Here is a 22,231-nt window from a genome sequence, read left to right as displayed (position 1 = left end):
TACAGCATTCATCTCCAGGGCACTATGTAGCCTCTGCACTCGCTGACCTTTAAGAGGTGTCCCAGAACATATGGTCCTTTAGGGTTTGCTTTAATTAATAAGTCTACCTGGCTCTTCCCCTGCCCCCTTTCAGACCAGGTTTTCTCACCTCATCAACACATCAAATGTTCCGGTCCCAGACATTAGAGACCAAGTAGTCTCAGTGAAGCCTACACTATGACTGCAGGTGCAGCACCGGGAAGCAGTGTTAAATTTCATTTGGGAGATGTCGTCTTGCAGAGAGGAGTAAACGCTCTCCAAGTGCACAACACTGCTGAGGAATCACTGCTCGTCCAGAAGGGAACTAGTGGGTCAGCCCCAGCCTCCACAGCATGAGGGGTATAGTTGGATCTGTGCTCCTGGAGACACCCCTCTGTGCCTTGGCACTGATCCTTGCAGTGTAGTCTGCTTCTTACAACATGGCCACTGACACTTTGCCTAAGGCTGTCCAGGTGTGAGCAGAGTGAGAAGGAATGCCACTGTCTGCTTTGCCGCTCCTGAAAAGAATTCAGTGGGACCACCAAGGGTTTCGAAGTGTGGTCCTGCAGTGTTGGTGCTTACTTAGGAAGCAGGATCCATCTTCAGTAGGTCTGTTAGCTCTTGGTGCAGTTTCCCCTGTATTTTTTGGCTTCTGACATCCTGTTTTTGATCCTGTGCTGAATTTTGTTTTTGCTGGCTTTAGGACTCTGGGCTCTTTACCACTGCTGACCAGTGCTAAAGTGGAAGTGCTCTCTGTCTAAATGGTACTGGTGATTGGTTTATCCATGATTGGCCTATTTGATTTACTAGTACGTCCCTAGCACAGGGTGTGCCCAGGACCTGTAAATCAAATGCTACTAGTGGGCCCACAGCACTGATTGGGCCACCCACATGAGTAGCCCTGTACACATGTCTCAGACCTGCTACTGTAGTGTCTGTGTGTGCAGTGTTACTGCCAGTTCAACCTGGTTAATGCACCCACTTGCCAGGCTCAAACCTTCCCTTTTGCTAGATGTAAGTCACCCTAAGGTAGGCCCAAGGAAGCCCAGTGGGCAGGGTGCAGTGTATTTAAAAGGTAGGACATGCACTGGTATGTTTTACATGGCCTTATGGTGAAATACTGCTAAATTTGGTTTGCACCATTGCAAGGACTAGCTCTACCATGGGGTGACATGGAAATTGCCTTCAAATATCTTTTCAGTGTAATTTCCCATTGGTAGCCGACAGAGATTTGGGGTCTCTGAACTCACAATTTAAAAATATATCATTTGGTGAAGTTAGTTTTTAAATTGTAAGTTTGAAAATGCAACTTTTAGAAAGTGGGCATTTTCTTGCTTAACCATTTTTTGCCTCTGCTTGGATGTGGAATAAACGTCTGAGTCAGGATGATAGTTGGGATGTTTGTGAAGTCAGACTAGACAGTCACACAAAGGGAGCTAAGGTGTGCCCTGCTTCTCCTGATGGGTATCCTGAGCTAGAGTGGTGGGAGGAGCTGGCACTTGCACCTGAATAGGGCTGTGCCAGTCCTTACATAAAACAGGCTCCAACCCCCTGGAAAGTGTCTGGGAGCAGGTAGAGAAAGGCAGGGTCTTGTGCACTACAAATACCTTCCTTTGACGTTTGCCTACTTCGAAGGCAGAAAGGAGTCTAAGTATTGGACCTCTGAGACAACAACTTTAGAACGCTTCTGGAATGGGAACATTCTGCCAGGAAGAAGAGCTGGATGGTGTAGGAGGGACTCCCACCCTGCCTGTTTCTTTGTTGTGCTCGCCTGCTTCTTGCTGCTTTTGTCCTGGGAATGAAAGAACACAGGACTTTGCTTTCTACATCCTGCTTTCCAGGGTTCTCCAAGTGCTTGAACTGAACTTGTCTCCTGTTAGGAAGTCTCAGGGACATCAAAGACTTCATCTGCCATTGCCTGGGCTCTTGTGCTGAGACCTGACTGGCAAGTGGTGCCAGCTCCTGCCCTGGACCCTTGGAAGTGTAAGCTGGTGACCTGAAGGAAAAAATCCATGCCCCAACATTCCGACAAAGTGATGCAGTGCTCTTCCTGTGGCTGGCGAATAGACGCAGCGCCTGTCTTGCGGCTGCAGAATCGATGCAGCACCTGTCTCCCCATGGCTCCATCAAGACAGTGCATCTGGATTTTCCACCCATCATCCCCGGGACGTCAATTTCTCATTAACCTCGGACCGCAGTAGGAAATAATTAATAACCACTGAATTAACCACTAACTTTGGGTACAGAGTAGCATGCTGCTTGCCATAAAGTGCATAAAGGTTAGTGGAAGTGATTTAAAAAAAAAAAACAATTACAGTGCAATACAATAGTGCCCGTTGATGCTCTTGCATGTCATACTGCTGGTTCATGAACATGTGCTTATTTCAATGGTGCCTGTTTTGAAATTATAAAACTGTAATGTTTTTTGTGACTCTGCAGGTCTGATGCTTGAGAAAGTAAACGACTCGAAAAAAGGAACATTTATGTAAGCTTATTTGAACCACTACAGTTTTACAATGACTGAATCATTACTGGCCCTCTTTCTGAGAGGAATCTAATTAAAACAGTGGTATTCCTTTTTAAAGAACAACACTGTCTGTCACAGACAGTAGAAACATCACTTCATAGCAAAAAGGGGGCTTTTTATTATGCTAATTTAAAATGTATTGATTAAATACGTTCTTTGCTCTACTACCATTTACTAAACTTGCCCTTGAAAGTATGTTTATTTTGCAACAGCACTTCACTTTGTTGTGCAACCCAATATACTAATCTTAATAACGTGATTTCAACTTGACCCAAATGTTTTGTCAATGAAAATCCTTTATGGACTGTGCAATATAGTCCGTTTTTGTGCTTTAGGCTACTGGCAGTCTTACTATTGCTGGACGTGACCTGCACTGCTTTTTGTGGTGCTATTTGTTGCTTGTGTTGGGCGTTTGCCTCTGCTGTGCATGTGACGTTATATGGCAGCCCTACTGGGGTATGTGGTGCTCTCCATTCCCACCATGGCTTCAGCTAGTCTCAGTGAAATGCACTTGGGTTCGTTCAGGTAGAGTAAGCGTAGCTTCTTACTTCTTGATGGGCTGCGTTCAAGCGACAACACTGATTGCACTTGGCACTGTACTTCTCTGATCTTGCTGGATGGTGCTGCTTGATTGGCACAGGAATCATACGGTCTCTTCTTTCCCGTGTGGCTGCAGCAGGCTTCCGATTGGGTATTTCTAGGGTGGGAGGAGTGGCTTCACTTTTTTCTTTTTAGGGTGCACATTTTTTCAGTTTGAGACTGCTCCTTTGTTCTGGTGAGTCTCACTTCTGTCTCTACGCCACTAGTGAGTAGCAGCAGCAGCATCAGCATTCCAAGCACTGTTCAGCCTGCAACTCTTCTTTCTAGGTGCCACAGCTCCCTTCTGGGCTTGTCTTCTCTGGCTTGAGCTGTGAAATGCTCGGATGATTCTGCAACTGCAATGGCTTCAGCTTATTTTGCCTCACAGGCAGATTACTGCAGGTGCAGCATGAGACAAGATGATCTCTTCTTCCCTTTCAAACAAATGAGAAAAACTGGTGCACTGTTGAGAGTGGGTAAGGTCTGGAGCTGCTGGACAATGATATAAACGGCCTAGCTCCTGTTTTCCTTTGCCAGTGGAGTGTTGGTGCCTTGAGCCTTTATTTTAATTAAGAGGATATTCCCTGGTAAGCTGGTGCCCCTTGGTAAGGTCTACTTTACTTCATTGCATACTGGCCTCCGCAAGGCTTGTCTGTCTGCGTTGTGCAGTGTCTGGTTTTGTTCTATGCTTCCATTTTGTCTCAGTGGGTTCTGTGCCCACTGGTGTGCTGCTCACCCATGCCCTGATCTTAGCCATAGCCTGCTCCTCTAGCGCTGCTGCTGAGATGCTGCTGACTCTGCTGGCACATCTCCTTTTTCGGACTTAACACACACTGCTTGTAGGGATCCCTCTCTTCTCCAGGGTGTGAAGTTTTATCGAGGGACCACCCCTGTTCCTCACTTAGGGCTTGATTTAGATCTTGACGATGTTACCGCCAAGCCGTTTCAGCGGCGGAATCGAAAACACCATCAAGTAAACGGTGTTCCACCTGATGTATTTAGATGTCTTTTGGCTCAGCTGCAGAACGTCACCATGGAGCACCCTTCCTAGCTGTCAGGAAAGCAAGCTCCTACCAACCACATTTAGATGTTTCAGCTCTGCAGGCAGTGTCATACTGATGGATTGTTGATGGAGGGAGACCCTCACTGAACACAATGGACAAATGACAACGGCAGAGGCTAAGGAATACAGGTAAATCACAAATACGCAATCTACCTTAGCCATATGTGTCCTCCTGCACTACACACTACACACCATAAACACATCGTCATCCTTTGCCATTCCAACACCACACAACCCATTCTTATCGGACACACCCATTGCCATACATCCATGACAAAACATACACACACTGACACTGCACCCACACATGACAACCAACACAACTACACACTCATCTACAAAAACACACTCACACGAGGCACAGCTACACACATCACAACATGCACCACACAAATCACCTGAATGTTGCACACAGGAGCACAACAACATCAGTCCCACATGCAAGTGACTTACATACAGACAGAATCACATCACCCACTTTAGCTCCTTCCACCTCAACCAGCCAATCAAATCTCACATACATGAAAGGTAGCAAAACCATACCAGTACAGGTCCCTTTGCAATGTGCACACATTGACAAGTGTGATTGCACTGACACTGTGGTGCCACCATTCATTTGGCAGTGAATAATGTCTCTACAATGACATGTGTATATGTGTACATTATGCTTGTTGTGTCAGTGTGTCCCCATCCATGTCTGACCCAATTGCATGCCCAACATTTGTATATCACAGTAATTCAAAGAAATTACTGTGACATGTATATGCCTGCAGTGGTTCCGACCTCACGTGCAGTGCCCACCCAACATAACCTAGCAATGCAGCGTCCTTACTTTTGAGTCTGGTGATGGGGAGTTTGTGTTTTCTCGTGGGTCAGTGGCAGCAGTGACAGCAGGTGTAGTCCAGTGATGTCCAGCTGAAAACAGAAGTGGAAACAGTGGAAAAAGTAGGTTTTCACCTCATATCCCCCGATCAGCCAACTCAAATATGGAAGTCCGACCACCACATTTTACTTAGCAGTAGGGCACATCCGAATCTGCACGGTGGAAAAGGTAACGAGTCCTGCCATCAGCCACCTTTCCTATGACGCTGTCAAAAGGGTGGTATTTCTCGGCAGAAATGGTAGAACAAATACATGTGCTCGCCTATGGGACCACCAACATCTAAATATGGCTGGCGGACCATCATGGCAGCGGATGGGTTTTCTGTTGAAAAATCAATGGCAGGACCATTACCGCCTACATCTAATTCAGGCCCTTATTGTTTCTTAAAACCTACACTCTTATAGTTAGCAGCATACCTTGCAAACTGGGATGAAGGTGCAGGACTGTGCTGCTGTGCAGCTTTGGTGCCCACTGCTGGCATTTTGGTGGCACTACATTGTTAGAACGATGCCATTGACAGAGAGGCATACTGCAAACTCTGGTTTCCCCTGTGGTGTCTCTGCCTCCTGGATGGCCTCCCTCTTGGGAGCTCTCTCTTGTCAGTGTCGGACCGTACATGGATGCTGTTGGCATGGCTGCACTACCAATAGTTGGTTGGCCCGCACGCCTCTCAAAGCAGACCAGCTTTGTAGACTGCAGGACTGATCTCTGCGGAGTTACAAATTATGGTTGCTGAAATTTTTGTCAGTGGGTATGTTTTCCTCTTGCTTCATTACCGCATGCAGCAGCAATACCACCTCGGTAGCTGGGCCTCCTAGAAAATTTAACCAAGGTGGGCTGGACTCCATCTTCGTCTTCACCCTAAGGAAATGCAGTGCTCCTGGCATTGCAGCATGTGGGATCAGACTCCCTTGTCGCTGATGTAATGTTTTGGTCCTATGCACCCAGGCCCTTTTATTGACAGGGTCACCTGACAGGTGATATCTGTGTTGGATGGGTGTGGGATGGGTTTTAGGACTGCCTTAGCGAGAGGCTACTGCATGATGTGAGCAGCAGGAGTCTACACCAAACATGCCATTATCTGGCTATTAGGATAACCAAAAGCACTCACTTCCACCAATTGCCTTACACACGCTATTGGCAATAGGCATGCACTATGACCACTCAGACACACAGGCAATTTGGTACAGGCCTCTGGTTCCACCCATCAAACATCAAGAACATTCACCCACAAATAATGTAATGGACACACTCAACTAAAGAGGAGCATACACAATTATTCATGTCTTATTGCATATCTTTAAATAATGAAACAGATTCTGGTTTGCAAGGGAAATCACAGGATGTCATTCTTGCTTGGAGTACTGAAAATGACAGAAAGTGACAGAAAATGATAACAAAGGCAGATTGTGAAGTAACACAACACTGTATGGCCATTTCAAAGCCTTGAGCAACAAATAAGTTTCAAATGCCACTGTAAATGGCTTCCAGGTCTTTTTGAAGGATCAGCAAGAGTAGTGCAATTAGCTGAAATCTTTGATTAGCAGTGAACCTTCAGTCAAAATTTCTAAGATACACCTACTATCTCAATAGAACTTGGAGAAAATTAAATGGTGAAATGCATTTGATAGTTAAGAGAAGAAAATGTAGTATATTTTACTTGTGCTAAAGAGCAGTAGGTCCATTGATCCATGCCAAACTGGATTATTCTGACTTAAATTTTAGAGAGCTGCCTCTAACCTACCCAAGCTTCACAATTTCAAACATGCAGCTGAAAGATTGATTTTGAAATTTAAAAAATGTTTCACTGCCCATTTTTCATGTTATCATAATTTGGAAAATTCTTTGATATAAAGTTTGAGATAGGACCCATTATTCTTAGGAATGAATGAATAATGTATTGTACAGATTATAACATCCAATACAAATAAACAAAAAGGAAGCAAAAAAACAATCGAGAATAAATACACTCAAAGTCTGAATTCATGCTAAAAACACACCATGAATTAAACATACATGACATAAAAATAAAAGCAGACATTCCTGCCTAAAAAATGTAAGACAATCCTGAAATATAAAGATAAAACAAACCACTCTGCCCAGAACCCCACATAATACATAAAAAGACAAGATACATAGGCACAGCCCTAAAGTGCATGGTGCATTAAATGGTAATTGCACTAAATATCAATGCATGCCGTTAGAACTCCTCAACCTAACCAATAACGGGCAATATGGCAAGAGCATAAAAGAGATTCCGATTATACTTGTCCGTTGCTCGTAGTGCCACTGAATTTAGATTCAGCAATTTTAATAAATTTAGTCAATAACACATTTAGCGTTGGGTTGGCTGGATCCAAAGACCGGATGATAGCCTGTCGACAGGAGCGGATTCCAAGTTCGTTCCATTTGCTCCAAAGCAAAAATCTACGCTCCTTTAGTAAAGCTGGGCACAGACAAACCACACGGTAAATGGTTTTGTCCGCATTACTAGAGCCTCCTCATCTCACACTGTCCCCGGGGGATAGCTGCCATTGGGGCAGATGTTTTTAAAAAAAAACAATCGCCCATCCTTAAGACCATAAAGCCCTTTTTCAACCAAAACTCATAGGAGCAAAAGAAAAAACTAGAAGACATACATGGCTTAAAGGATTCAGTTACTGCCCAGCCATGCTTCCGTTGAACGAGGAGGGAACAGTCTGAGTGATAAGAATATAGTTGAATAAGCCTTTTTACATCTAGTTTGAACAGAGAATAGGGGGGATTACTTGCCCAAAGATCACCAGCATATAGTCCCCGTTTACATTCAACCAAGAAATGCGAGAAAGTACACTTTGATTTCGACTCACTAAATTCTTGCCACAAGACTGCCTTCAGGTGACCATCTGTGGCCTGACGCAATTTATAACAAAGCTTCAAAAAAGCATCATCCCCAACTGCCACCAAATCCGGAAGACCCAAATTCCAACCGTACCTGCACGGGTAAAGCCAGGAGCGGAACATGAAAGACTCTCTTATAGATTTTATTAACCAGCCTATATAATAGGCAAGAGCCTTTGCCCAACAAAATTTCCTGACCATAGGCCAGTGAAGGGATAATCTTTGCTCTCATAACTTCCATTAGGGGAAGAAGGGTTGGCCCCTTTAAAACTTTAGATAATTTAGAGAAAGCCACCTGCAATACCACAGGTTTGAGTTCAATTTCCTTCTTATGTCTAACAAAACTGCCCCTGGAGTCAAAGTGTACCCCTAAATATTTATAAGACTGGTCGGAAACAAGTTTACAACTTTTATAATGCCAACTAAAGCCCGAATGTTTTTTCCTCTCAAAGGAGACCACTTTTGTTTTAAGAAAATTAACTTCCAATTGATTCATGGAAGTATAAGATGCAAGTTGGTTAAGCAGCCGTTGGAGGCCAATCTTAGTGCAACTAAATAGTGCAAGATCATCTGAATAAAGCAAATGACTGAGCCTAAAGCTACCAATCTTGCGGGGGGAGGGGGAAGTTGACGGCATCAAGAGACGTTGACATGTCTGCAATGAACAGATTAAAAAGAAGGGGAGCAAGTACACAACCCTGTTTCACACCACGGGTGGTGGGAATTTTTCTAGAGAGGAAGCACCCATCACCAAGCTCAATACGGACCCAGGTGTTTGTATGGAGTTCTATGATAGCACCCAGGAGTACTGGAGGGATGCCCCAGTTTTGTTATTTGGCCCACAGGGCACTCCAATGGATCCGATCGAATGCCGCCTTAAAATCCACAAAACAACAATTCAGCATCAGACCTGACAAAATCGCCCTATCGATCAGAATAGAAAGTGCTAATAAATTAGTTGAAGTGCCTGAGTCAGCAGAAAACCCTGTTTGGACAATGGGAATTAAAGCCTTTGATTCAGCCCACGCACCATGATCTTGCAACAAAAGACTAGCATAAAACTTGGCCTCATTGTCCAGCAGGGCTATCATCCTTAAACTGGCGGGGTCTGACCTTGAACCAGTTTTATATAGAGGATGTAGGATGGAACCACGCCAGGATTCAGGAATTGTTGAAGTCAAGGGCAGTGCTCAAACAAATGTGCAAAGTGGTTAGCCTAAAAAAGAGGACCCTGTTTGAATAGTGCCTGTGGAAGGCCGTTAGGGCTGGGGGCTCCAAATTGCTTTGCCCTCGAGGCAAACAAGGGACACGTTTTAAACAATGCAGTAGAGCTATGGGCCCCGTCATCCAGCAGTTTCCCATCCTGCTTGCTAGCGGAGAAGTGGGTAGTCAAGTAAGATGTCCAAGCTCCTTCCGAAATATCGACAACGCCAATGCCTCTTTAGTTGCTATTGAGATTGTTGATAAGGGACCAAAATTTAGTGGAATTTTGATCTTTGCTTGCACTTAAAAGGTTAGCCCAAAACTGATTAAGATAGGTCTGATAGTCATCATAAACAGCCTTTCTCTAATCTTTCCTCAGTTGTTTGTATTCAATTAATAAACACTAAGAATCAGGGCTTTTTCTAATTGCTCTTGCCATCCTATTACGCACTATCTTTAGATTCCTGGATCCCCTAGAGCTGACAAAGGACCGGGATGGAGGGCAGTTACATGCAGATTGATGGAACTTTGACCATAAAAGGCAAGAAAGTTTAACCCATAACTTAATTGGGGAAACACAACCCAATCCCTAAGAGTAAAGAAAAATTAATACATTCAGTCAATACTATACTGCCAATAGAAGCATTCCATTTTATACGCTTTAGTGACTCAGAACAAACACTGCCACCCACTGTCCTCATGACATCGTGTACAGGAAATATAGATTTGATGGATACAATTTGTGGACAACAATCGCTCCCACTCCAGGAGGAAGTCAGAAACCTTTCAATGAGAGGAATCAATTCAATATTACTAATGGTATAGTCTAAATAGGAGCGGGATCAACCATCTAATCTTGTTCACCGGGGGGGGGGGAGAGGGCATTGTCACATAAATGGCCATTCAAAACTTTAAAGCCCATGCTTTTAAGGTGCATTACTAAGTACTCTCCCAACAGGCAATGCAGACAACCCTGAGGCCTTAATTTTTGACAAATTAACTGGCAATTACCATGATCAGGACCCTCAAGAGCCTCCATTGTATCCTGAAACAGGTTTGTATTAAAATTACCAGTTATAAGATAATTAGCACATGGGTATTCCCCAACTAAATTGCCCACAATCTGCATCAGTCGAGACAGCCTGCCCCTTTTTTTCTTTGTTCCGGGAGCCATTTTTTCCGCAGTCCCGTTCCCTATGACCCCAAACCAGTGGCAATATCCTCCCATTTAATTTAACAGTTACATAGATGGCCAGTCCTCCCTTGGCACTTCCATTCTTGCTCGTTCTATGGGCACTTTTCCATATTTCTAAATACCCTGGCAATGGACAGCTGTGCTCAGCCCAGGTTTCCTGAAGGGCAAGTACACCGTAACTGTTCAAAAATGTTAAAAGATCAGCTGAGGCAAACTTATGCGCAACCCTATTAAAGTTCCATGAACATAAGGACAGACATCCAGGTGTTTGAACAAAACCACCCACCCGTGGGGGTCAATATGGACGCCCATGCAAGAGGGTAGATGGCAGACAATCCCAATTAGAGGACCCCTGGGAATCAGATCTGGTACGAGGAGCACCATTAACAGTAGAAATGCCACCAAGGGCACTTTTCAAGATTGAAAAAGGCTTCAATACTATGGGAGCCTTTGAAAATAGGATTCTGATAGTTACACAGGATAACCAGACTCCTTATAAGGATTTATTGTGATGCCCCACAAGAGAGATAAATCTCTCTTAGAAAGAATAGACTGAGCTATTGTGGCAGAAATTAACAAAACCAGGGTGGAGTCCCTTGGTTAGGGCCCCCTAAAGTCCAAGAACTCAATGAACGCAATGTCCTTAGAACCGATGTAGTTAAGATCCGGGGTGGCATTAAAGAGTCTTGAAATATTCTCCCTATTCAATATGTCATGAGGGCCCCTGGAACGATATTTTGGAGAAAACACAAGTTTAAAAGTTGAGCATTCCAATAGAGACGTGGAGGAACACAGTGGGAATGAAGGCTTTAATTGTTCTTCTACATTGAATGGGCCTGAATTTCGGCAGAGACGGACCGGAGACTTGATGGCAAAATTACGGGAAGGTTGCTTCTGTTATCAGATGGCAAATTGAAGAAATTGGAAGAACCAATATCCAAACATCACCATCAGTATTCCCATAAACAGTTTTGGGTTCAAACAGTGTGGCGGCAGGGAAAACATTGATGAAGTGGGATTCTATAGAAGCAAATGCCTTCTCACCCTTAAGAGACCATATAGCAAGAGGGTTTGTCAGGGAGAAAGGAGTGTCCAATCTATTATGCAGTTGACACACATTTGGCTGCTTGATTCAGTATAAAACCAGACTGTTCCTAATGTTCCATTCATGGAAGAATGACCAGCAACATATTCTCCAGTGCTATGGGCAAGAGTTTTCTTTCTGAATGAAAAAATGATATAGCTTGGAAAGATGAGTATTAGACTTTCAGCATCCAATTGTTATGTATAAAACTCATTATTGTGTGATTCATATAGTAGGAAAAGGATCTTTCTGATTTTGTACTTTCATAAAGTTTCAATAACTGGGGGCTCACTTTACTGGGAAGACATTTAAACAGTCTGATTGATAGCCCAGGTGTGATAGGAACACTATCAGACAGCATTGTGATGGCTGTCATGACTCACAATTTAATCTGACATCACATTTTTCATCCGTTTAAGTCATATTAACACAGGAGCAAAAACATTGAAGAACTATTCAAGATCCAGATTAGCCACCCTCACGTATTAGGATTGTAGTCTTTAAAAGTATCCCATGAGCAGTTCTGCCTTATTTGCATCAGTAATATGTACCCAACACACACAATACACCATTTCTCCTATGTACATGGAAACCTCATCTCATCTACACAACCAGACTATACGTTTACCTATATTATTCCCAGAACTGTATATTTGTCTCACAACTCCAAGATACTGAGCCTTTCCTGCTGTGTAACTAATTCTTTATTTTCATTTTAGACTTCCATTAGTATGCAAATTAACAAATAAATTAGTACTCTACCCAACTCCTTCCGTGCCATTGTAAGGTAGGTTTTAAACTACCAGAAAACAAAATGCAAGTAGTGCCTGGTACCCTAACATTTGATAATCTGCTATTTTAACACCGGAAAATTAGCCAAATTGTCTCTCTACTCATAGACATGCAAGTGTTTCACATCTGAGGAACCTTATACTCGTAAATGGTGAATAACCAAAAATAATAAAATTACTTAAGTGTCAGAGTAAACTTACATGTGTAATTTACATACAAGTGTAAGTTGCCATTTAAAAAAAAGGAAATACATAGACAGGGAGGGCTTGAACAGAATGACACACTAATAGAGAATCTGAGTTTAATAGTCCAATACTGTTTTTACCTAAAAACCTAAAAGATTGCAAGCAACCCCTATTAAGAGGAAAATATGTTTCAGAATGCATATTCATTTCAGAAAGCCATTTACCTACCATCTGAAATCCTCTGTTTTCCCTTCCCTGTCCCATAGTTGTCTAGGCAGAGGTAGAGCTGGATTACTTAATCAGTCTCATTCCAAGATGGTGGGAGCAATGGATTACTATGGCTTCTTCGTAATCCATTATAGCTTCTGTATTACCTATGATGTAATTGCCTGCCTCTTTAAAATAAAAGCTGCTGAATTTAGGGAAAGGTGCACTGCAACACTGTCAGTAGTATTTTACTTTGAGTTCTTTAACCTTTGTTGGACTGTCCAATTGCTGGATTCAACAATCTGCTGCAAGGTTTCTCTGCAAAACTCCTAATCCCAGATACTTGAACTCCTTCTTGGGAGGTTGTGTCACTGATCTTCAAACTGTTTTTTCATCTTTCCATGGAGATGTTTTCTGTTTAACTTTTTTTCTCCCTTGTGACCTTTCTTAAGGGCACATTCTTACTATGTATGCTTTGCTCTGTGCAGGTGGTACTGTGGTTCCAGGAATACGTTGTGCTAACATCAGACAGCATTGAGTCTAGAATGAGACCTGACCTATCCCTTATCTGGTATGACATTATTGCTCAATCTTTAATGATCCAAATTCAGAAGGCTCACCTTGGTTTTCAGTGGATTTATTCTATATCTTCACCTACAGTATATTCCTCTGCCACATGAAGAAGCCAAGATATAAATTCTATTTTAGAATGTTAGGATAGCCAACTCATCAGCCTTAAAAATACTTTTAGACCTCCCTGATACCTCAGTATCTCCCTTACAGCAGTATCACACATGAATTTCCTGAGAATGGGTTCCAAATAAAGCACAAATAACACGGTTGGCCTTGGACACTCGTTAAAACAACCTGTTGAATTGAGATGGAAACCTCACATGTTCAAAATGGCAAAAGAACTCCTGGTTCACCGAGGTAACAGCATCCTCTGCTACAAGTAATAAAAATGCAAAATGTGTCTTCATGGTCTACTCAAAATTAATAGCTTTAACCTAAAAATTGGGTTTATCTTGGTAAGTGATCCAAGATGAACCCAGTTTGCTCCTCTGCTACTAATACAAGGACTTCATAAACTAACCAGTTGCCAATAATTTTTATTAGGGCCTGTTTGCAGGAGTTTAGATTATCCTTTACAAAGTGAACCTGGAAGGGTTCTTCCCAGGCTATGGAAATATCACTAGATCCATTGACTTAAATAAGTAGAACTTTAAAGTGCTTTATAACTTCTTTACAAAAAGTTGTTATTCAGGCAACCAATTGTCTAACAAAAATCCTATAGACCGCATTTGAAGGCCATCTGACTTTAATGCTTTCACACTAGGCATAGATCTCACCACTTCCCATGCCTCTTGTTCAGAAGTTCCAGATGACTACCCATTTATTTCTTAAGCTGTGATTAAGAAAAAGTGGCAATTTAAGTAGATGAAATTATCAAAAGTGGCAGAGAATGGGGTTCATGGTATAAATTTGAGTAGAATTGCTGTAAGATTGTTAGATGCTGGAGTTGCAGATCGATTGGCTAATCGTATCACTGAAGACGAAATAAAAGAAGTAATAAATCAACTGCCAGGATCTCCTTTGCATTGCAGATTCAATGATTCTGTATGTGGGCTTCTAAATTTGACAATTCAGTATTTCTATGTATGTTAACAGAAGCTATGGTGCAAGCAGCCTGCCGGGGCCATAGAAAACCAAAGGTACCTTTAAAGGATAGGCGTTTGATTTTGCAATCATTGTGGACTAACAGACCTCGGTTATTCTTGCATTTTAAAATCTCCTTATTACATGCTGAAACACCTTTGGCCAATTGCATGCATCTATCCCCTTTTTTGTCAAGTGGTGTAATTAGCAGATGGCAGGATCTAAAGACTAGTAAGGTTAGTTATTTTTTTTAATGGCACCCAAATTAGATCTTAAGTGAGAATATACCCGGTTGACACTCTAGTACTGAGCTTTTTATTTATTTTTCTTATACGCAGTTGGTTTCTATTTTTAACAACTTAGCCTTATAAGTTATTGAGGACATTTGCGCTGAATGAGGGAGCCAATGGGTAATAGTGTAGACAAGAGTGCCTAACAGAAGTATTCTAGTTTCAAACAGTCCCTCTTGAGAGGGGAGAATGTCCATAGACTGTCCTTTTATAATAGTTAGATGCATTACTCTACCCCCACTAGACTTGTTTTCGATAGGCAGCAGGAAATGTCCCAGAAGTGGCAAACTAGGGGTTGGAGCATGTATTCTGGTCTGTTGAGGCAATATTTCAATTTTAGGAAGGGATCTTTAATATTATCACGGAAAGAGTCAGGCAAACTTTTCAACCATCATAGCCTTATTGGGCCTTTTAATGCCATCCCTGTTAAAGAAAATGGCACACATTATTATTATTATGGCACTGATAGCCGGAACCATAATAAATAAATATTGGAAATTGCAGAGTGACTCAATAGGATGGAAAACGTAAATGAAGATGAATCTTAGTACCATGCTTGTGTGAATACATTATCAAGGTACAGGATAATATGAGTCGATTGTGAGCACATAGGAGGAGTAACATTTTTGCACAGTCTTTTAAAGTTGCATTGTCATTTTAAGAAGATCCTCCTGAGTCCATTCTTTTAATTATGGTTTAGTGATATAGGTAGCTTGGTATTGCACTGGCACTTTGGATGAAGAGATAGAGAATATCAAAATCATGGTATTTTGTATTAGGTACTTTAGTAAGCATTAGCACTTTAGAAGAAGTTTTTGTTTTTAAAATGTTTATTTTCTTTTCTTTAAAATATACTGCAATGAGTTCTGAATTTAGAGTTCTATTTGCACTTTAGTAGGGTGTGGTTTTAATTTAATTTTTGAATTTGTGAAGGAAGTGGCCACCACAGTGGGGTTCCAAGTACTGCTTTTGACTTTTTTAACCCAGCCATATGATGTACGGCTGGAAATTATTTCTGTATACTATTTCTGATGACTTGTTTAAATGTGTAAAGGCTGTATCTTACGCTAATAAAAAGCTTTATATAAAAAAAGAATAGCTGGAAGATTCCCCTTATCTGTTGCCTTTTAGTTACCCTTAGCCCACTGGCTGAATCTACCTGCTTCTGTAGCTAGCCCCACTAATTGTATGGACACATTGATCCTTCTAAGCTGAAACTCACTTTAGGATTTAGCACTTTGGAACTGGGATACCAGATAAGATCATGTTTAACCTGACAGCACCTGTTATGCATTGTATTCTACCGGGACGTTTTGGTGCCACAATGAAAATTACTGTGAACTGGACCAAAAAACTCAGTGCCATGAATAATTGAAGCTGAAATATGTGGTTGATGACAATATACAAGTCTAAATCCTGGCAAGGCTGACTCGGCCATCATCATTACAATGTCAATTAATTGAATCCCTTTAAATGAGGTAGTGAAAATATGTTTTATTTACAATACTTTGAAACAGCAGAAGTGTGGCATGAAGCACTATGTGAAGGATGTTTAGCATATAGTATTATTTTGAAGATCAGCATTAATAGGAGGGAAGTGCAGCTTACATACTTTTTCTAGTTTTTATGGGGAGCCATATTCAGTGCAAGGTACTGTGGTCCCAAAAGCCAGAGAAAAATGGAAGATGCTAGTCAGGGTTACTCACTCTACAATCTATGTGGCCACCATCAATGCACCAAAACCTGTCCTTCATTTTCTAAAACCTATGACACTTTAGAAGTCCTTGCACTCTAATGCTTGGTGGTGTGAAAGGAAACAATTCACCTGCGTTTGTACGCCCTTAAACAACCTGTAGGGTGGATAAGAGGAGTAGCACAGTCATGCTGATAAGTACAACATAAGTGCGAAATATTGCCTGTACCTTAGTGTGGGTATAAGTATTATACTTGATTGAAGAGGTGAAGTTCAAGCCCTTTTCATACTTCCATATGTCTGGTTCAAGGAGAAGGTTTGAATGGAGGTGTACCAGAGGGAAGAGACCTAAGAATGCAAGGACGCACTCTCCCCTCAAAATGTTTATTCCACATGTTGTGTAAAGCTAAACGTTTCTGGGTAGCTCATTATTTGTATTTAATAAACTGGTAGTCAGAAATCTGAAAAGGTAGGTGTGAAGCAATGCAAAGTTCTTTGCATGAAACACTGATTGTTGAACTCTCGCCTTTGGTTTGATGGAAGCATAATGTTGTCTGACAACTGAAGAACAAATGTAAGGTCTGCTACATAGTTCTGTACACACTGGAGCTTGACTTGAAGGCGCCACTGCTTGAGTTAATGAGTGAGAGCACAACTGTGAAGATTTGGGCTCCAGAATAACATAACCAAAATAACGTCCAACCAAAATATTGTGTCCTAAATATTATTATTTAGATAGCTATCACCTCATTGGAGTTAGTAATAGAAATTCTACACCCAGTGGTGGAAACGTAATTTAGAGCACCATATTTCTTTCATATATTGTTTTTATTAATGACGTTTTAACATACAAGCCTCTGAAGTTCAAGAGATCAAGGTGATTGGTGAAGTAGAAGCAGACATACCAGAAAATGCTCACAAATGCTGGAAGAAATATTGTTTCCTTCTCATTTGTTACAAGTTGAATATAGAAAACATCTCATCAAAAGTATCTCCAAAACTGCATCATTTGTAACGACAGCAAGAAGCCAAATGGTTGTGCATACAGTATTGGACACCGGTTGCAGGACCTCAGTATTTAATGATTTTAGTCACCTCAAGTAATATTGCATTCATTGCTTCGTGTGAATGAAGCAGTCCATGACAAGACGGAATATCTCATGGCCTCGTGGTCTTTGGTGAGCGTCCTATGTAGCTCATTGTCATAAGAATACATGTAGAATTCCAGGTTGTGACCATCAAAGAAAAATGCGAGGGTTATCTAAAGCCATCAGAATCAAATGTGCACTGAAGATTTGGGGTGGCACAGATCTTTGGGGCATCAAATATGGGAATATGGCAGACTTTAATAAGAAGGTGTCATGTTTTACTGATTGAGAGAAGTAACTTGATCCACAATGATTATGTACCTGATTTTGCCAGATTTTCTCAAGGCAATATATGATGGTGGTATAGATTTGTTTAACCTACTTCTCTGTGCCGTGGGCCCTACATTACATCTTAAAACGGAGAATATGAATAATAATAATTTCATAATAAGCAAAGATAACAAGTCCTAGCCACACCTGATTTCAGCATCAAGAGGAGAGGCACTTCGCTGCAATCAAATGCATTCCTTCTTTTATTTTAATAAGGAAGGGTCAAATGTACTAAAGTATTTTCCCATAGACACAGAATGGGTAAAACCCTTTCATACATGTGGCCTGAAGTGTCTCTCACTGCAGAGACTATTCTGAGAGGACATCCACACCGTCCTTAAAGTCCATCGTGGTACACTGTATTTTGAAACTTTCTCCTTCAAAACAACAGGCATTACATAAGAGAATCATTTTTGGTGTTTGAAAAATTAAAATGTATTTAGTTGTTCACACACATATCGGCTCATAGGTATAGTTGAAGCAAGTCCGTATAGCAGATAGGTGCTGGTAGGGAACCAAATACAACTCTATTGGGCTCAGAGAATGGTCTGTGGAGGAAAGAGTGGTGGACCAAACACCCGAGTGAAGACAGCTGATGGAGGTAGGTCCAAATGTATTATTTTTTCTAGTAACACTTTGATTTGTAGAACAGCACCATATTTACTAATATATGGCACTGTTTCTCTCCTCACCCTATGCTGGCGTACTTTACACTGGCTTGCACCACACACACACTCCATAATATGAGAGTATGTGTGTGTGTGATGTCTGGAGGGGCACACTTTCAGTACAAAATACTGGGACCTATTGACAAACTGCATCTTGTAGTATGTTTAGTAGTCTTACAATAGCACTACTCACATACTACAAAATACTATTCACAAACCTGTGTTTAGAGGTTATGCCTCTGCCTCTCATCTTTTTCTGTGCTCAGATCTCCTTCTTGACTGCGGAGTCTCCACACATTTAAGTATACGTTTTAGTAGTAAATGTGAGCGAGACAGAGAGGAGTGGCTGGGTAATGGGAAATACATATTACAAAATGGGAGGGGCCAAGGGGGGAAGGGAGGAAGGTTAGGCAGGAATATGTATATATAGAAAGCACATTTGCATTCACAAATATGCACTTCTAACGTTACTACGCCCAAAAAAGCCCCAATAGAGTCATAAATGTACTCCAGCTCAGAGCTGAACAAATCCAGCACTACGCTTGGTCAACAACTGGTACTGCAACACCCTCCCATAGAAAATAATGAAAGTAGGAACTTAAGATAAATCTATATATGAAATATTGTTAATTTATATGCTTTAAGCAGTCAAAATACATTAATTAAATTTAGCTTTATTTCCTATGGGATTCTATTTTAATTCCCTGTCCTCATTAATTTCAATGGGAGGGTTTTGCAGTATCAGTGATTGGCAATGTGTGATGGTGGAGTTATTACTGCTTTTTAGGGTCGAGCCTGCGTTGCATGCGCTCGTGCATGCGTATCGCAACAAGACGCTTTTGTATTTAGAAAAGAGCTCGGAGCCCTGTCAACTTCACGTCAGTGTTTTTTATTGGTTCGTGGGCTTGCCTAATAAAATCTGCTTGCTTTCATTAGTCAAAGGCAAGCATACGTCATGCCTTTTCTAGTGGCTAGCCCTCCTCAAGTGCAGCGACCAAGTACAGAAAACATGCGAGGCTCGCTGTTTTCCATCGGGCTCGTGGACTTCTTTTTCTCTAATTTACAAGCGCGATCGCGCTTGGCAGAAGTCGAGCAATTACATAGTTAATTTCACTTTTTCGGGTTGTGTACATAAAAGCATTTTTGCCCGATAGGTGAAAAGTCGGGTTAGGAGTTTACAACGTGATCAGCTCTAACATGAGCAAACGCGAGACCCGTTGCATTGTAAATGCTTGTTTTGGCTGTAGTAACTTTACTCTTAGACATATATAGCTACACTTTTCAGTGGCTTTACACTTGTAAATGGTGAATAGCGTTAAGGGTAAGTTACTCAAAAGTGTAAGAGTAAACTTACATGTGTATAGCAGGCCCCACTATGCTTAGACATACTTTTCAAAGTTGGTATGTGTGCTGTATAGTACAGCCCACATGCAAAGTTGGAAAGGTTTGCCAAAAGAACATTTTTCTGAAACTTTATGCCAGCCTTGAGTGGTGGGATGTATATATATATATATTTTTTTTTTTGCGAAAGCACTAACTAATTTTTTTTGTAGGTAGGGTTTTGTGTCAAAAACCATGGTTGGTTGCATGGAAATGCCCATGGATGCTCCCTGGTGCAAAGTAGCCCGATTACGACCTTGGCGGATGGTATACTCAATCACAAACATGCCAGATATCCCATTCGCCATATTACAAGTTCCATTATATTCTATAGAACTTGTGAAACAACAGGCGGGACATCTGTCACATTTGTGACAGAGTGTCCCATCCGCCAAGATCATAATCAAACCCTTAGAGTTAGTTTGCCCTGCTTTAGTGCTACTTTCGAGCACAAAACGTTTTACTCTGGAAAGTAAATCTCAATTCTACACTCTGCTCTGGTTAGCATCTCTTTTGTGAGATAAACCGGCTGCAAAGTGTTAGTAAATCTGCTTCAAAGTATCACAAGTTTTAATTTCTTGTCGTGCTCCAGGATAAAAGAACAAAAGAGCAATGCTTAATATTTTATGCCGACCCGCAGTGTATGAAAGTTGTATCACTATATTAATGTGACAAGTTTAGTTTGTTTTCAATATTGTGCCGTTAAACACTTCATAAAAAAACAAATGATGTTCACAATTGGCACCAAGCATTCATAAATTACATCAGCAGTATTGTTTGGAGATGCTCTAAAAAGAAACCCTTTTCTTCTACTTGATGAAGAAACATGGTTTCAGTGCTCTTGATAAACCACTTCAGAGAAGAAGCAGCTTCAAAAACTGCAAGTCATGCTTTCCTGTGCATTTCCTAAACTCAAAAAGAAATATCATTTGAGTTTGCTTAACAGACAGTTTTAGAGGCTTGTCTGGAATACAGTGTGTACTCTACACTCAGTCTGCACGTAAGAGAGAAGTTACTAGTTGGAAATTTCGAGCCTTGTAGAAAACTGGCGTAAATAAATATCGTCATAAAAAATGTCCTTCCGCTGATGCGCGCATGGGGAAGTGAAAGCGGGATGCCTCTCTTCCCTAAAGTTACAGGCAAACACTTATCAGAGTGTACAATCTGCACATCTGCAGCCACGGGAAGAGATGCATGCATTTTTAGTCAGATCGTCGATATTTATAATTCTATAATTACACTCTCTGATAAATTCCTCCTTGAAAGATCCCCCGCGCCAAGAGCGTCAGCAAATAAACTAAACTAACCCAACTTCTGAAGCAATATATCAGCCCGGGAGTGCCCATGTCGGTACCCCATGTGGGCTTTACACACACACATCTAGCATTCAGAGATGCTGCCGGGCAGCTACCCTACCACGAAAACAAAACACATCCTGTGTGTGTTCCCGGACAAATATGAGTGACGGAGTTCTGCTTACCCACAATCTGGACCCGGGACCGCAGAATGCTTCCATGGCAGGCGGCACCACCCTCTAAACAGCCTTCGAAAAGCGGGGTGCGTATGCACGCTCACCCTCGGGAGCCAGCTGAGGAGCAGGCTGCTGTGGTCTGGACAAGCACCGCACAAGCAGCGCTCCCTCCTCAGGCTACCGCTCGCTGTGCTTCCCTGGGCTGACCTGTACAGCTGGCTTCAGCTCAGCTTCACGTGGGTGTGGTCTTAGGCTGGGCAGGCCCATTCAGGTTCTGCCTCCAGCTGCTGGCACCGCGTAGCTCCTACTTATGAAGGCATCAGGTTTCTCAAGCACTCTCGCTGGTTTAAATGATAGGTCTTTGCTCAATCACGTGTCAGCTGTAGAATGATGCTTGCGTTAATCTTTTCTAAAAACAAGCACTGGCAAAGCCAATAGGTCCAGCAGTGACTGCATACCTTTGGGACAATGTTTGTTTTGTTTCGTAATTTTTTTTGTAAAATATTATTTTTGGGGATATGCAAGGCCCTCGCTCATAACTCTGGCAAAAACCCAATACTTTTTGATCTAAAAAAGCACATATTGCTGTACTAGTCAATTGCGCTGAAAAAGAAATACTTTGTGAAAGAACAGAATGCATTCACTCACAGTAACATTAGCTAGTAGCTGAAGTGGATGGAGCCATTGTCCCATGCTGTATGCAATCATGAAAGGAAACAGAGTTTAAATGATACTCCTACAGACGAATGGCAGAAGTGCGCTGACCCAAAGCATTCGTGTGTAGAATCAATTTATGATTTACGTAAACACAGACAAATTAATGGCAAGGGCTGGCTGATATCCCCTATAAATAAGTATATCGTATGTATTGTGTAGTAGAATTGACGGGTGTTGTTAATAACAGACCTAAACATTGCTCTTAATGCTCCACATGGGCAGAGATCTCTATGTGGCAAAGTACAGGGAAAAGTAAATACAATTTTAATTCTTTAAAACAATAAATAAGTAATTTTACATGTGTTGTATAGACACATTTTTA

General features: G+C 41.6%; 1 protein-coding gene across 1 annotated transcript in view; it reads right to left on the bottom strand.

Annotated features, from left to right (window-relative positions):
- The window catches only part of ABCC3 (ATP binding cassette subfamily C member 3), a 691,699-nt gene extending 670,269 nt beyond the window's left edge, over positions 1-21,430 (bottom strand). Inside the window, exon 1 of the mRNA XM_069200423.1 lies at positions 21,202-21,430. Within this exon, the coding sequence (XP_069056524.1) occupies positions 21,202-21,237 (36 nt within the window). The 5' untranslated portion in view covers positions 21,238-21,430. The remainder of the gene's footprint in view (positions 1-21,201) is intronic.
- Between the last annotated feature and the right edge of the window lie 801 nt (positions 21,431-22,231).

This window comes from Pleurodeles waltl, chromosome 7 (assembly GCF_031143425.1).
Source record: "Pleurodeles waltl isolate 20211129_DDA chromosome 7, aPleWal1.hap1.20221129, whole genome shotgun sequence".
NCBI lineage: Eukaryota > Metazoa > Chordata > Amphibia > Caudata > Salamandridae > Pleurodeles > Pleurodeles waltl.
This window is presented reverse-complemented; position numbering and strand designations above follow the sequence as displayed.